Source organism: Terrapene carolina, unplaced genomic scaffold (assembly GCF_002925995.2).
Source record: "Terrapene carolina triunguis isolate 2854851 unplaced genomic scaffold, T_m_triunguis-2.0 Scaffold68, whole genome shotgun sequence".
Taxonomy (NCBI): domain Eukaryota; kingdom Metazoa; phylum Chordata; order Testudines; family Emydidae; genus Terrapene; species Terrapene triunguis.
This window is the reverse complement of record NW_020664419.1, coordinates 77,391,918-77,406,485: the sequence shown is the minus strand read 5'-3', so window position 1 is coordinate 77,406,485 and position 14,568 is coordinate 77,391,918. Positions and strand designations below refer to the sequence as shown.

The 14,568-nt window shown below is 41.5% G+C and overlaps 1 protein-coding gene across 1 annotated transcript in view; it reads left to right on the top strand.

The window, feature by feature from the left end:
* CDK17 (cyclin dependent kinase 17) overlaps window positions 1-14,568 on the top strand; it is a 155,633-nt gene that overhangs the window by 62,085 nt on the left and 78,980 nt on the right. The window contains exon 2 of the mRNA XM_024197960.2: window positions 11,095-11,243. Within this exon, the coding sequence (XP_024053728.1) occupies window positions 11,126-11,243 (118 nt within the window). The 5' untranslated portion in view covers window positions 11,095-11,125. The remainder of the gene's footprint in view (window positions 1-11,094; window positions 11,244-14,568) is intronic.

The following is a 14,568-nucleotide window of genomic DNA, read 5'->3' as shown; positions in this document are numbered from 1 at the left end:
TGACTTGCACCAGTTCTCCATGCCTTCTTCCCATCCCCACTCTTTGGACCTTGTCTCTCTTCCTCCTACAGAGCTTGGTGCACCATTACCTCTGATCACTGGTTGCTGGACACAGCCTGTGACAGATTCCATCTAGTTCTGCACCAGGCCACATCACTATCCTTTGCTGTCTCCTTCCCTTTTCAAAGACCCATCTCATGAGAATGTCTTGTTGGAAGTATTGGATTCCCTTTTCTGGAAGGGAGCTATAAAGGCGGTTCTAGAAGAACACTGAGAGAAAAGGTTTTGTCCCAAGCAGAGCAAAGATCTGAGACCCATTCGGGACCTCAGAAATCTCAACAGGTACATAAGAATATTGAAGCTCAAGATGCTTGCTCTAGGGGACATTGTCCCTTCCTTATTCTGGGGAGTTTGGTATTCAACTCTTTACTTAAGCATGTCTACTTTCATTTGGCAATCAAACATACATTGAGTACTTGAAGTTCTATGTGGGTACAAGACACTACCAATTTAGAATCTTTCATTTTGGCTTATCCGCAGCACTGTGGGTCTTCATCAAGTGTTGCATGGTGGTTGCTGTTCACTTCAGATGCTAAGGAATATCTGGACGGCTGGCTCTTGAGGGCCAGCTCTCAACAGCAGCTCTCTTCAGCAGTCTTGTTTAAAAATTCTGGGTCTGGTACTAATCAATATTTTCATTAATGACGTGGATAATGGAGTGGAGAGTATGCTTATAACATTTGGGAATGACACCATGCTGAGAGGGGTTTGGAGGATGGGATTAGAATTCAAAAGGACCTTGATAAATTGGAGAAATGATCTGAAATAAACAAGATTAAATTCAATAAAGACAAGTACTGTAGTTAGGAAGGAAAAATCAAATGCACAACAAATAATTGGGGAATAACTGGGTAGGGGTAGTACTGCTGAAAAGGATCTGGCGGTTGTAATGGATCATAATTTGAAAGTGAGCCAACAATGTGATGCTGTTGTGAAAAAGGTCAATAACATTCTAGGGTGTATTAAAAGGAGGGTCATATGTAAGACACAGGAGGTAATTGTCCCACTGTATTCAGCACTGGTGAGGCCTGGTGGGGAGTACTGTGCCCAGTTCAGGGTGCCACACTTTAGGAAGGGTGCGGACAAATTTGGAGAGATTCTAGAAGAGAGCAACAAAAATGATAAAAGGTTTAGAAAACCTGACTCTTGAGGAAAAAACAGCATGTTTAGTCTTGAGAAAAGATGACTGAGAGGGGGATCTGATAAGTCTTCAAATACATTAAGGGCTGTTATAAAGAGGACAGTGATCAATTGTACTCCATGTCCACAGAAGGTAGTACAAGAAGTAACGGGCTTAATCTGCAGCAAGGGAGATTTAGGTTAGATATTAGGAAAAACTTTCTAATTAATTACTGGAACAGGTTACCTAAGGCGGTTGTGGAATCCCTGTCCTTGGATGTTTTTAAGAATATATTAAACATCTGTCAGGGATGGTCTAGGTGTGTTTGGTCCTGCCTCAGCTCAGGGAATGGACTGGGTGACCATGTGGTCCCTTTTAGCCCTACATTTCTATGATTCTATGTGTAGCCTTCTCCAGTAACCGGGACTGTTGATCACCTGGGAGAAATTCTTTGTGCAGTTTGAAATGAAGATCACATTTTTGGAGCAGTCCTGGACTCTACTCAGGCCAGGGCCTTTCTTCCAGAAAAGAGATTTTTCAAGATTTGGGATTCTATGACCACTTCAGGGAACAGCCAGTACAAGACTGTCACAATTTAGGGCAACTACACTGTGTTCTCGCTCTATGGTTCAGCAAGGACACCTTTTATAGGTTTTGGCTCCCCAGCCATTGTCTCTTGGATGGAGACACTCATTCTCTCCTTCCTGACCAGGGTATTTCCAGGCTGCAGAGCACCCTGTCTACACTATGAATTCCCCAGCAAAGTCAAACTGCCTAAGCAGGCCTGCTTTACCTTTTTATTCAGAGATGGTAAACAGTGTAATTGCCACAGTTAAGTTACCACACAGCTTTTTCTGAAGAAGGATATTTATTCTTAAGGTAAAAGCATTACAGAGAAAACATTAAAAACAATAAAAGAACCTCCGAGCATCCTAACAAGCTTACCAGAGATCACCCCCTGATTGCCACAAGGGCCCTGGCCTGTGAACAGCCCTTTGAACCCCCTCAGAGGGTTTTCCTGTGGTTCCAAGTCATAATCCTTTTTGCTCAGAGCAAGACCACAGCCTGTGCCAAGTCCTTTCAACCCACCCCAGGAAGGATTGGGATCATGCTTGGACAGACAATTCCTTCCATTTGTTGGGTCAGAAAGAAGGCCCTACGTCAGTTTTAACTCAGGCTATTGAACCCAGAATTCTTTTGTTGTCTGTTGCACAAGCACCGGCTTCTAATTTTCCCTTGGGGTGCTCAGCCCCAGGCTCCACCCTTTCCCCAAACCCCCTCCCCTGGTCTGCCTCTTCCCACCCTCACTTCACCCCTTCCCCCAAGGGCCTGCCCTGCCTCTTCCTGCTCCTGCCCCACCTCTTCCCCGCTGCTTTCCACCCCCTCCCCTGAGTGTGCCTGTCCGTGATCCTCCCTCTCCCTCCCAGTGCCTCCTGCACACTGCGGAACAGCTGTTCCATGGCGTGCAGGAGATGCTGGGAGGGAGGGAGGGAGAGGAGTTGATTGCCGGGGGCCCCAGGTGGGCACACCTGGGGGTCCATACTCCATATCAACATATAGAAGCTTAGAGTATTGACCTGGGCCCTTGAGACCTTTTGCTTGTCCATGTAGCATAGGTGCTTACAGACAGCACCATAGCCATGTACTGCATCAACAAGCAGGGAGGTGTGCATTCCCAGCTCTTGTCTGGGAGGCAAGAAATCTATGGCTGTGTTACATCCAAAGAATATCCATCACAGTTGCCCTTCACCTAGCAGGAGAGGAGAGCGTGGAGGAAGACTCAGTCAGCAGGTCATCTCAGGATCAACTTGAGTGGTCCTTGGAACCAGCGGTCCCCAGAGCCCTGTTTCACAAGTTCAGTAACAGACCTCTTTAATATAATAAAACTTACCAATTTGATCCAACATTTGCATGCTTGTGAAGCATCCTGATGTATTCTAAAATCATCTAGCACAGTGGTGGGCAACCTGCGGCCCATCAGAGTAATCTGATAGTGGGCCGCGAGACATTTTGCTGACATTGACCATATGCAGGCACAGCCCCCTGCAGCTCTCAGTGGCAGCGGTTCGCCGTTCCCGGCCAATGGGAGTTGCGGGAAGCGGCAGCCAGCAAGTTCCTGCGGCCCGCTCTTCATGCCATTATTTGGAAACAAGTAATTTATTGAAATTGCCAGTTCCATCAGACTAAAGAAATTGGGTAATACTTTTTTTTATTCATGCATTTTATTATACTTTTATTATTTTCATGCATCCGAAGAAGTGGGCTGTAGCCCACGAAAGCTTATGCTCGAATAAATTTGTTAGTCTCTAAGGTGCCACAAGTACTCCTGTTCTTTTTTATTTTTTTTTAGTGTGGTTGGAAAGGTTTGCAAAATTAAGTTGTTTAATAGTTAGGTAAATTAAGATTACCAGAAGACGAACCATTTAGATGACATCAGGAAAATAAAAGATAAAGTGAAATTAGGTCAGGAATTTTCAAACTCTGTTACACTATGGACAGAATTTGAGAGATTATCTCATGACCATTGCCTTTTCTGTTCCTAGTTGTGTGGACCACTTCCCTTGCTATTTGCAAGCAAATAACATCCCATTGGTTTCCCACCTAATATCAAATTTAAGCTTCTTGATACTACCTTCAAAGCTCTGTACAACTGTGCCCCCGGGTTCTCATCCTGAGGTCACAATGCCTCAGTGTGCCTCAAACATGACCACCCTGCCCTTTTTGATATTGCTAAGTGGGAGGGTAGCTTCAGCTATATGGGAATGGAGAACCTGACATGGGGAGAGTTTGGTATTACTAGTCTGGGTCATATAGATAAGTTCAAATTTAAAATGAAATAAAGTACAATTTGTTTTCAGTGATATGCTCTAGAGCAGGGGTAGGCAACCTATGGCACGCGTGCCAAAGGCGGCACGTGAGCTGATTTTCAGTGGCACTCTCACTGCCCGGGTCCTGGCCACCGGTCCGGGGGGCTCTGCATTTTAATTTAATTTTAAATGAAGTTTCTTAAACATTTTAAAAACCTTATTTACTTTACATACAACAATAGGTTAGTTATATGTTATAGACTTATAGAAAGAGACCTTCTAAAAACGTTAAAATGTATTACTGGCAAGCGAAACCTTAAATTAGAGTGAATAAATGAAGACTCGGCACACCACTTCTGAAAGATTGCTGACCCCTGCTCTAGAGATTATGGCTAAACAATATTGTGGGTAAGGGGAAGGACCGTTCCTAGATCTGTTGTAATCCTAATTTTATATGTATACCTTTAACTCTTATGAATTAATGGTGATGATGATGGAAAGTACATTTTTCTGTGTAGAAAAATATTTATAGTCTTACAGCCATTGTGTATTTAAAGCTACGGTTCAGCAATTTGAGTTGGGGTTTCTCAGGAAGCAATAGTGTTTTATTTCTGAGCAAAATATCAAAGGAGTCTTATATAACAGCAGATTGCAAATATTCATAAAAAGCATCAATCTCTTTAATCTAGTGTTGCTTGCTTCAGTTCACATTGGCATATGGATGGAACAAATATGTCTCTGCCAGTTTTGCTGTATCTTATCAGATAGTTTGTGTCCTCATTCTGTCTGTCTACAAAAACTAGGATTCCCATTAGTTACATTCAAGTGTGTGTCTTTAATATCTGACTTTCCACTGTAGAATAGTTAGGTTGAAGACAATTTGTTCAGTATAGATTTAATATATTCCTTGCATTTTAAAAAATGGAACAGTCATAAATATTATGCTCTGTTATAAAGTCCAAAAAATAAAATGACAGTGCAGATTCTTTTTACAGTTGGTAAGGGTTCCAGGGAAAAGAATCAGCAGTCTTGTTGCATCTAGTCATAGCTATTAATTTCAACTAGGTAACTGTAAAGTAACTTAGTTTTAGATTTAAATCAGATTTTCTTTGTTTCCTGAATAAAGAAGTGCTTACTTTTTTTAATTAGGGGAAATTAGAGATGTCATTTAGCAGCCAAATTTCTCCATTAATTTTTTTGTTTTAGACTGAGTGTATCTATTCTCTTGACTACTCCTCAAATTATTGTAGACTTTAAGACCCATGTTGCATATAGTGGTTGTGTTGGATCGTATTTTTGGATAATTCTCTGAACCCTCATTTGCTCCTGCCCAGGACTAATAGATGTCTTCTATTCAGGTAGGCAGCAATGAGGAATCAGCTAAAGAATGTTGGCATCTCTGGCTTTTAGCTGGTGGTCGCTCCCGCCTACCCCGTCTCCTTCATTGATTGCCAGCAATGCAAAATGTCTTTCTCCACAATAATAGTGGCAGGTTTTTTATTTTAAAAATTGAATTCCCATGGAAGGAAGAAGTGACTGAAGAACAGTTACCCCTACTCCCCCCCCCCCAAACCCACTTTAATGATGTCTATTTGTTTAAATTGTTCTGGTACAACTGGTGAAGCCTACTCATCTGCAATATTACTTCTTAACTTGTGGTCTTATGAATAGCATTCCAAGGTAATTACAAGGTCACGATTGTGGTTCCTGTGTTCTAGAGCAAGAAGAGGGAACGATACCCTGACTAAATGATTGGCTAGTCTGACCTCTATCCTTTCAGATGCCCCAATATTTTGTGAAAAGGGTCCTTTTAAAATGCCCAGTTCCATGAAGCTTGTAGCAGCAATGGTAAAACTCCTTGTAATATTTCACAACTGTATTCGTCTAGGAATTTTTTTTTCATTAGGGAGTCACAGTTGTGTTGCCATCCCAGAATGAGTACAGAAAATTCTTCTTTCAGTGGGCACCCTATTGAAGATTCCTTCCTTCCTACTCCCTGATTCAGACGCTACACTTTCTGAGGCTCTCAGTATTGTATGTAAAGGTGATATTCCTGTGACTTCATCTACCCTCCAAAATGCTGCAAAGATTTATTCTAAAAAAGCTCACACCACAGATGAATAACAAAATAATTCTTATACTCATAGATGATAGAGATTAGAAAGACTTTTTAGATAATCTAGCCCAGTGGTTCTCAAACTGTGGGGTAGGACCCCAAAGTGGGTTGGGGTCACCAGAGCTGACGTTAGATTTGCTGGGTCCCATGGCTGAAACCGACGCCCGAGCCCCACTGCCCGGGCGGTGGGGCTCAGGTTACAGACCCCCACCCTCACCCGTGCGGCAGCGCTCAGGCTTTGGCTTGGCCCGCTCCCCCCCCGGGGTAGCGGGGCTTGGGCGGGCTCAGGCTTTGGTCCTCCCTTCTGGGTCGTGTAGTAATTTTTGTTGTCCGAAGGGGGGTGCGGTGCAATGAAGTTTGAGAACTGCTGATCTAGCCCATACATCTGCCAGTACAAGACTAATCTATGTAGTATTTTTTTTTTTTTTAACTTTTTTACTTCATCAGTAGAACCACTCATTTGGGTAAAATTGTATATATTCTTAAATCTGTGCAGGATCAGAGCCCATTGCGGTATCCTGTTTCCATGTAAAGGCATCTTTTATCCTCAGTTTTTGCCCACATGGAAAATCAGAGAGAACTTGTCTGGCTGTCAGACTGCCTTAGGTAGAGTGTTACCTAGATAGGCTGTTCTTTAGATCCACTCACAGGCTTTTTGTGCTTTTTGAGAAGAGCACACAGTTTGGGACATATAGGCTTCAAAGAAGACATTAGTACAGTGAACTAAAATCACACACATCTAGTCTGTCCTTTCCCACGAGGGAAAAATTTAGGTCCATCATTTTGGAAAGGAAAAAATAAGCACAGAAATGCACATAGTTCCAGACCTCTTTTTATGCAATAAGCAAGTCCTGAACAGGAAGTATAAATGCTCTCAATGGAATGTTCTTTAAATTCATTTTCTTAAAATGAGTATTTCCTGTCCTTGAATGCAAGGTGTTAACATCAGTTGAAACAACGAGTCACTATCCAAGTTTCCCCATACTGCTCTAACGAAGTTCCTTAGTCGTGGCCTGCAAAACTCCTGCTTTTCTAGTCATGGGTCCTCTTGAGCAGAAATTGTGAAGTGGTCAGATCTGTGATGCGGCTTTGCTGTGTGTACAAATTTAGACTAGGGTAAGAGGCAAAATACTTTTAAAAACTTCTGACGTAACTGGGCTGGGTTTGTACAGTGGTCCAGTATCCTTTTCCCCTCCAACACCTTCCACTGCTGGACTCCTGGCTCTTTCTACCCGTACTGATGTCATTCCTGGACAGGATCATCTTTCCTTCCTCTGCTCCCTACCACATTGTCCCTGGACAGGCTCTGTTTGTCACTGATTCTGTGCTGCATCTGGCCTTCTCAGACTTCTGGGCTCAAGTCCCAAAGATCCTGTCTTAATCCATGTCTGAATGTACTTAGCACAGTGTGCCATCTAGTCTCTCTGTGTTCACTTAAGAACATATGTATGGTTTCCTTTTGTGAATGTGTTCTCCCACCACCACCACCCGCCTCCATCTGATTCTACCCTTTTGTTTAGAATGCTCCATATAAATAGACAAGAAGGAGAGTGATTCAGCTTAAAGGGATACCATCCGTTTAAAAGTCATGTTGTTAAGAATGTTACTAAAAACATTATAGATTATTACAGTTACATGATTTTTAAAATCCTGTTACTTTACTTTTTGCATATCCCTCAGTTTAGACGATGAGTATCAATTAAATGTTTCGCCTTTTCACTGGATCTTCCTGTTTTGTGTATTCTCCTCTGTTGCTGGATGAAAGATCCATACAAGTGAGGATAAACATATGCACAACAAGGGGAGTAAGGGCCTATTGTGCACATATCTGTAAGCAGCTACAGCTAAATAATTGTCCTAGTCATAACTGCTGCTGTTGTCTCTCTTGCTGCCTCTTTCTGCACAGGAGTTCCCTCCTTCCTTGTTCTCATCTTATCCCCCACCCCTAGCAACTGAGGTCCCCTCCCCCCCCAATCCAACTCCACGACCAGCCCATCAGAGCAGTGCGACAAAACAAAATGCCAAAGTGGCTTAGCAGTCCAGCACGCCTGGAAGTTGGTGCTCAGGGGCACCCCTAGAACCAGCCCTAAATATAAGTATCCATCCCACCCACCTGCCCTTGTCCCTTCTCCCTGGCACTGTCTCCTGCTGTTCAGTTCTGTGGAGGGGATTGAGTTTGGGGAGTTCTGCACATGTTGCTCTCCCATCCTTGTTCCTTTCCTGTTTCTGTGAAAGGGACAAGGGATAAAGAAACTCGCTGCTTGTTGTCCTAGGTCCTATATTAAGGGCTTGATGGGTGGGGTTTCTCCAGGCCCCTGTTGTCCATGCTTCTCACTCTTACGGCGTATGTGGAAGAGGCTGGGGCAACTCCACAGCTTACTTCTACTCCCTGCTCCCATGAGGGAAACTGGAGGCAGAGTCAGGAGGTTGGGAAATGTTTCTTCAGCCTTTACTTCACTTTAGGTAAACTTTACTTCAGCCTTGACAGACTGGCCTCTGTTTCTTGGTGCAGTTTGCTTTGGCAGAGGTGGATGGTTCCATTCCTCTTCTGATATTAACATTAGTGATTGTGAGAGTTTATTACTTCCTGCTTTGTTGTGGACTGTTCTCCTTACTTTCCTTGCTGAATGTCTTTTGCCTTCTCTCCAAGTCCTGCTGGGGGGCTGTCTGTTGGATGCTTTCTGTCTTATTGCTTCTGAAGAACCAAAGGACTAGGCTGCCTCCAATATTGCAAGGTGCTCTGGGCCTCTGCAAAGATCTTGGGGAGATAAAACGGACTTCCACATACCACTCACTCTGCCAAGCTCCCAGCACTCCCCAGTACTGTGCAGACCCCAAATGTAGAAGAATAGCAGCAGCTCTACTGTACTGTCACTGTTAGGATGAGAAAGCACATGAGCTCTCCCCAGAGTGGGAACCATGTGTCGTACTCGTGCTTGAGATAGGTGAGTGGCAGACACCACTGATTTGGTCGACGGAATGTACCCTCCCTACTTACATGCACATCATATATAATTTGAAAGCTTATTATGGCTACTTTAAGATGACATATGATGTGGAGCTGTCAGGTGGTACTGTTACCCTAGAAATAGGGATAAACAACAACACCATCAACATGTTAAAATGGCCACTTTGAACAAAGAGAAAAATGCAAATATTACAATGATTCTACATATTATTTCAAGACATAAAATTGTATTTCTTTGTGACCTCAAAGCATCACAACAACAATCTTAAGGGTAAAACAAAATCTAATAATTTTGTACCGGAAAAAAATACTAGCCCATGCAACACCAAATCTTTTAATACATTGCTGTTTGGTATCTTTGACCAGTAAACACCACCTTAAGATGTTGAAATTAACTTTAAGTATAAACTGTAGTCAGAGTCATGTTGAGGTGTTTCTGCACAAAAGATGACACTTTCTCATTTTGGGTACCATTGTGCCTCCTCGGCTGTTGGCTTACTGCACCACTTGATAGACCCACAACATACCTCATCTAAATGTACATAAAATAAGCTTTCAGATGATAGATGATGTGGGTGTGTGTAGGGTGGGTACACTAAACTCCAAAAATATGGTCCTTTCTGGAGAATTGTTGCACCTCCAAGATGGGAAGTGCTAAACTGATCTTCAACAGAACAGTGATTCTGACTGTGTACAGAGTGTCTCCAAATACACAAAGGAAACATACTGAAAAAGAGAAAAATAACATTTTCTCTATTTTTTTATATTTGTAGCTACTTGTGTCATTTGTAAATTTAAAAAATAAATTTCTTATGGAAATGTGATTAAATTGACATTTTAAAAAATTTCTCATTGGAATTTTAAAAAACAAAAAAATATTAATTTACTTTGTGGAAATTGTTTCTAAACTTTGGGCCAAAGTTAAGGCGTGTTCTTTTAATAAATATAAATCCAGTGTTTATTCTCTAATTTGTTTTTAATTTTTCACAGTAAATTATAGGCCCTGATCTTATCTTTGGATCTGGAAATGCAGAGTCAATGAAGCCAATTTAAAATCTGCCAAAATTAAAAATAAATAAATAAATTAAAAAAAAGTTTTAATAAAACCAAAGACTAAAAGAAATGTCTTCATAAATAATAAAAATGCGAAGATTTTTTTGAAAGGAGACCTCAAATTAAAAATCACATTTCCACAATAGTAGTAACAATAGTAGTAACACATACAACTATTAAAGTGAAAGAAATTAGAGAAAAAATGTTATTTTCTCCAATTTTAGCTTGTTCAGTTCTTCATTTGTCTTCACTGGGTCTCAGCATGGACACAGGATCTGTACTAGTGGATCCTGATGCAGGATCAGGACCCTCGTAAGATACTGGTATAAACACAAATCCAGTGTAGTGTGCAAATTACATAGAAACTAATATGGGATGTTTTAAAGGTACAATGTATTTGTGTAAAAAATTACCTACCTTGTAAAACTATAATCTGCAGCTCTCTTCATCAATTATTTATTTTGGCATATATAGCTTGCTATATCTATTTCGAAATTGTCTTCAGTATTAATTTGGTGCATTATATAGTAAAATAAACAGTGCCTTAACTTGTAAAATTACTAGCTAACAATTTTAGTTGTAATTTTCTGAACATATTTCTAATTCACAAATTCTTAAAATGGTGTACAAATTCCTTGATACAATTTTTTTTATATAGGCTATGTAGTAGGAATGGATAAGTGCTAAAATGAGTATTTGTCTTGATTTCAAAACCTAAAATGTGGTTTTCTGTATTTTAAATTCCAGTAAAAAAGACTTCATAAAGCCAAAAGATCATGTGTATACAAGTAAACCATCTGCAATATTTCCCGCATTTTATATATTTCATTTATTTATCTATTTTGCAACTCAAGTTTTTATTTGTTTTTTGGATTGTAGCAGTGTGCGCAGTAACTCAATTCTACTAATATCCTATGTTTTTTATATAATATAATAATGGAATTCCACTCCCTCCTTTTTTTTTGTACAGGCTTCCTTAAGCCAGATTGATCATTGATAGAATGAAAAAGTTTAAGAGGAGACTTTCCCTAACCTTGCGTGGAAGCCAGACCATTGATGAGTCACTGTCTGAGCTGGCAGAACAAATGACAATTGAAGAAAACAGCAGCAAAGATAACGGTGAGTATGGTCCTCCCCTCTTCTTTTTAATTAAAAGGATTCTGTCAAACACTAGAGTATTTTTTTTAAATAACATATTCCATTGTTTATAATATTTTAGAAGCTTGATAGATTTTCTTTCCTTTCCATTTTGGCCAACATTAGGACTTTTTACCCTTTCAGTTTGCACATTGTATAACTTGCCTAATATAACAGGTGAACTGAAATATTTTATCAAAAATTACATAATTTTTTTAATGTGCTGAATGTCCCAAATAGCAAGTGGTACAGAGACAATTTTCAGTATATATCTAATTTTAAACCATTTAAATATAATTATTTTTGGTCTCCAGCAATTTTTCAAACTGCTTTAAGTCACTCTGGCTTCTCAGAATAATTATTCAATGATTTGCAGTGTGTTGTTGTAGCCATGTTGGTCCTAGAAGATTAGAGGTGCAAGGTGAATTAGGTAATACCTTTTACTGGACCAGCTTCTGTTGGTGAGAGAGACAAGCTTTTGAGTTCCACAGAGCTCTTCCTCAGGTCTGGGAAAGGTACTCAGAGTGTCACAGTTAAATACAAGGTGGAACAGATTGTTAACATCAGTGGTAAACACATTCAAGGTGAAGTGGCCCATTAACACCCCTGGAGTCATAGGTAAGGCTACGTTTTAGTCACGGGTATTTTTAGTAAAAGTCATGGACAGGTCACGGGCAGTAAACAATAATTCACAGTGCATGACTGTCCATGACTTGTACTATATGCCCCTGACTAAATCTTGGATGCTCTGGGGGTGAGGGGGCGGCCTGGGGGTGCTGAGGGTGCTCCGGGGGGGGGGGGGGGGGGGGGGGCCCGGGGGCCCGGGGGGGGCTTGGGGGCGGGGGCGTGGCAGCATGTGGCCCGGGACCCCTGCTGGTGCTGGGGGGAGTGGGGAGGTTTAGCGGGGCTGGCAGGCTCCCCAGAAATGGGGACATGTCCTTCAGCTCCTAGGTGGAGTTGCGGCCAGGGGGCTCCGTGTGCTGCCTCTGCCCTGAGAGCCGGCCCCGCAGCTCCCATTGGCTGGGAACCGAGACTGCCCCAGCAGCGGCTGGTGCGCTGGCCCAGGGGCTGCCCGCGCTGCTCAGATGGCCCCCGTCCAGCCGCACTGGCTGCTGCAGAAGTCCCAGAAAGTCCTGGAATCCGTGACCTCCGTGACGGACTCACAGCTTTAGTCATAGGACAAAAAAAAGGGATTAGTGAGTTACAGATTGTTGTAATAAGTCGTCAATCCAGTATCTTTATTAAGACCGTGATTTTTAGTGTCTAGCAAAGTTATGAATTTAAGCTCTCAGGCTCTTCTAGTGAAGGTGTGCAGGATGAAGATTGAGAGTTCAGATATAGAGTGATCGTTATGTGAAAAAGGTTTATTCAGGGATGTCACAGATACCAGAACTCGAGTGGTGTAATTAAAACTGCTGAGTACCATATCTAATCCTCCGTGGGACTATTCCATTGTGCTAGCAGAGCTCCTAGTTATCTGTATATCTCTGAACAGTGCATTCAGGAGCTAGCCAGGTAGGGTTAATGTGATTGAAATGCATGTGTACACCCCCAGGTAGGGAGAAGAATAATTCTCTGATCCTACAAGCATCTTGGCCACTGTGAGGTCTTCACCACTGTAGCCTTTCGTCTGCTCCTAGCTGCTTGCAGTAGTGACCAGAAGAGATTCTTCTGCTTTACTCTGCTATCCCAACCTCTGTGGTTCAAGTACTTCTCTCCAGTGATTAGCTCCACTATCTGCCTCTGCTGACACGCATAGTTTTCTCAAGCAGCAGCAGAGTAATTGGTATGATTTTTGTTGGTTTCATGGCACTCCAAGTTTCTGAACAGTAACTGTGAAAACTTACAAAATTGTGAAATCTTAATAGCAGCAGAGGCTATGCAGACTTTTAGGCCCGTGCACATTACAAAGGGCTCCTCTTTAGGAAAGAGAAACTTTCTGTCCCCCACCCTCCATTTAACCTTGCATTGTGAGCCACTATTCTGCCCCCTCCCCAAAGCAGTTCATACCCAGCACTTTGGAAAATTCAGATTTAACTGGTTGAGTTTTTATCTGTGTCTACACAGCAACTTTTTTCTAGCACAATTATTTTTGTGTCCAACTTAGCACTTTGCCTAACCTTTTAAGAGAGTGCATTCTGGAAAATCCTGGGCAGTTATCCCACAGTATCTCACCTGCAGCTGTCTCTGTTAATGACTATGTTTTCTCAGAGCTTTGTATGCTTGTGAAATATTCCATATTGTATACATGAACTTTAAAGGAATACTTTCAGGTTTGTTTGGCAGATGCTTGTCTTACCTTTATGTAATTTTTTGAATGTTGTAACTTTGTTCTAATGAAAATCAATGGCTTCATGCCTGAGAACTCGTATGAAAATACATCTCTGTGTATGAGCTTCATTTGCCTGCTGAACCTGCGTGCTTTCCTTCTGTATGAAGGCATTTGTAGAATGGATTAAAACAGGACTCCTGCTCACTGAAGCATGATTTCAGGAGCAGAATTCTCATGTTAATTTCACTTTACAAGCACTTCCAAATGTGAGTAGAGCCAACATGTCTTGTTGGGAAGAAGAAACAAATTGAAACAGAAGGGAAGAAAGAACACTGTGTATGGTAGACAGTGTGTGGGAAGGAGAAACCATACAGAACAGCTTAAAAAAAAAAAAAAGTAAGCAATAGCACAGGAGGGATGTGTTAGACTATAATAAAACCATCTTGAATATGTTGTAAAGCACAAGGCATGAGTTACAGAGTATTTAGCCCCGATAAACATCATTATTCAAGATAGCCTACATTCTAGAGCAGTGGTTCTCAAATTTTGTACTGGTGACCCCTTTCACATAGCAAGCCTCTGAGTGCGACCCCCCCCCCCTTATAAATTAAAAACACTTTTTTATATATTTAACACCATTATAAATGCTGGAGGAAAAGCGGGGTTTAGGGTGGAGGCTGACAACTCGCGACCCCCCCCATGTAATAACCTCATGACCCCCTGAGGGGTCCCAACCCCCAGTTTGAGAACCCCTGTTCTAGAGTATGTTGTGTTGATATTTATGTTATATTTTAGTTTTATGTTTTTAGCCTTATACTGACATTTTATTTTACATGTGGCAACCATATTAAGACCACAATAAATCTGTGTATAAAGAAGTTATCTTAAAATGAAACAAGACTTTGAAATGTTCATATACCCCTATGTAGGTTCTCCTTGCATACAGAAGGACTCAAATAGCAGCTAGGAATTCCCTCTTATACTTAAAATACACCTCTACCCCAATATAACGCGACCTGATAGAACACAAATTTG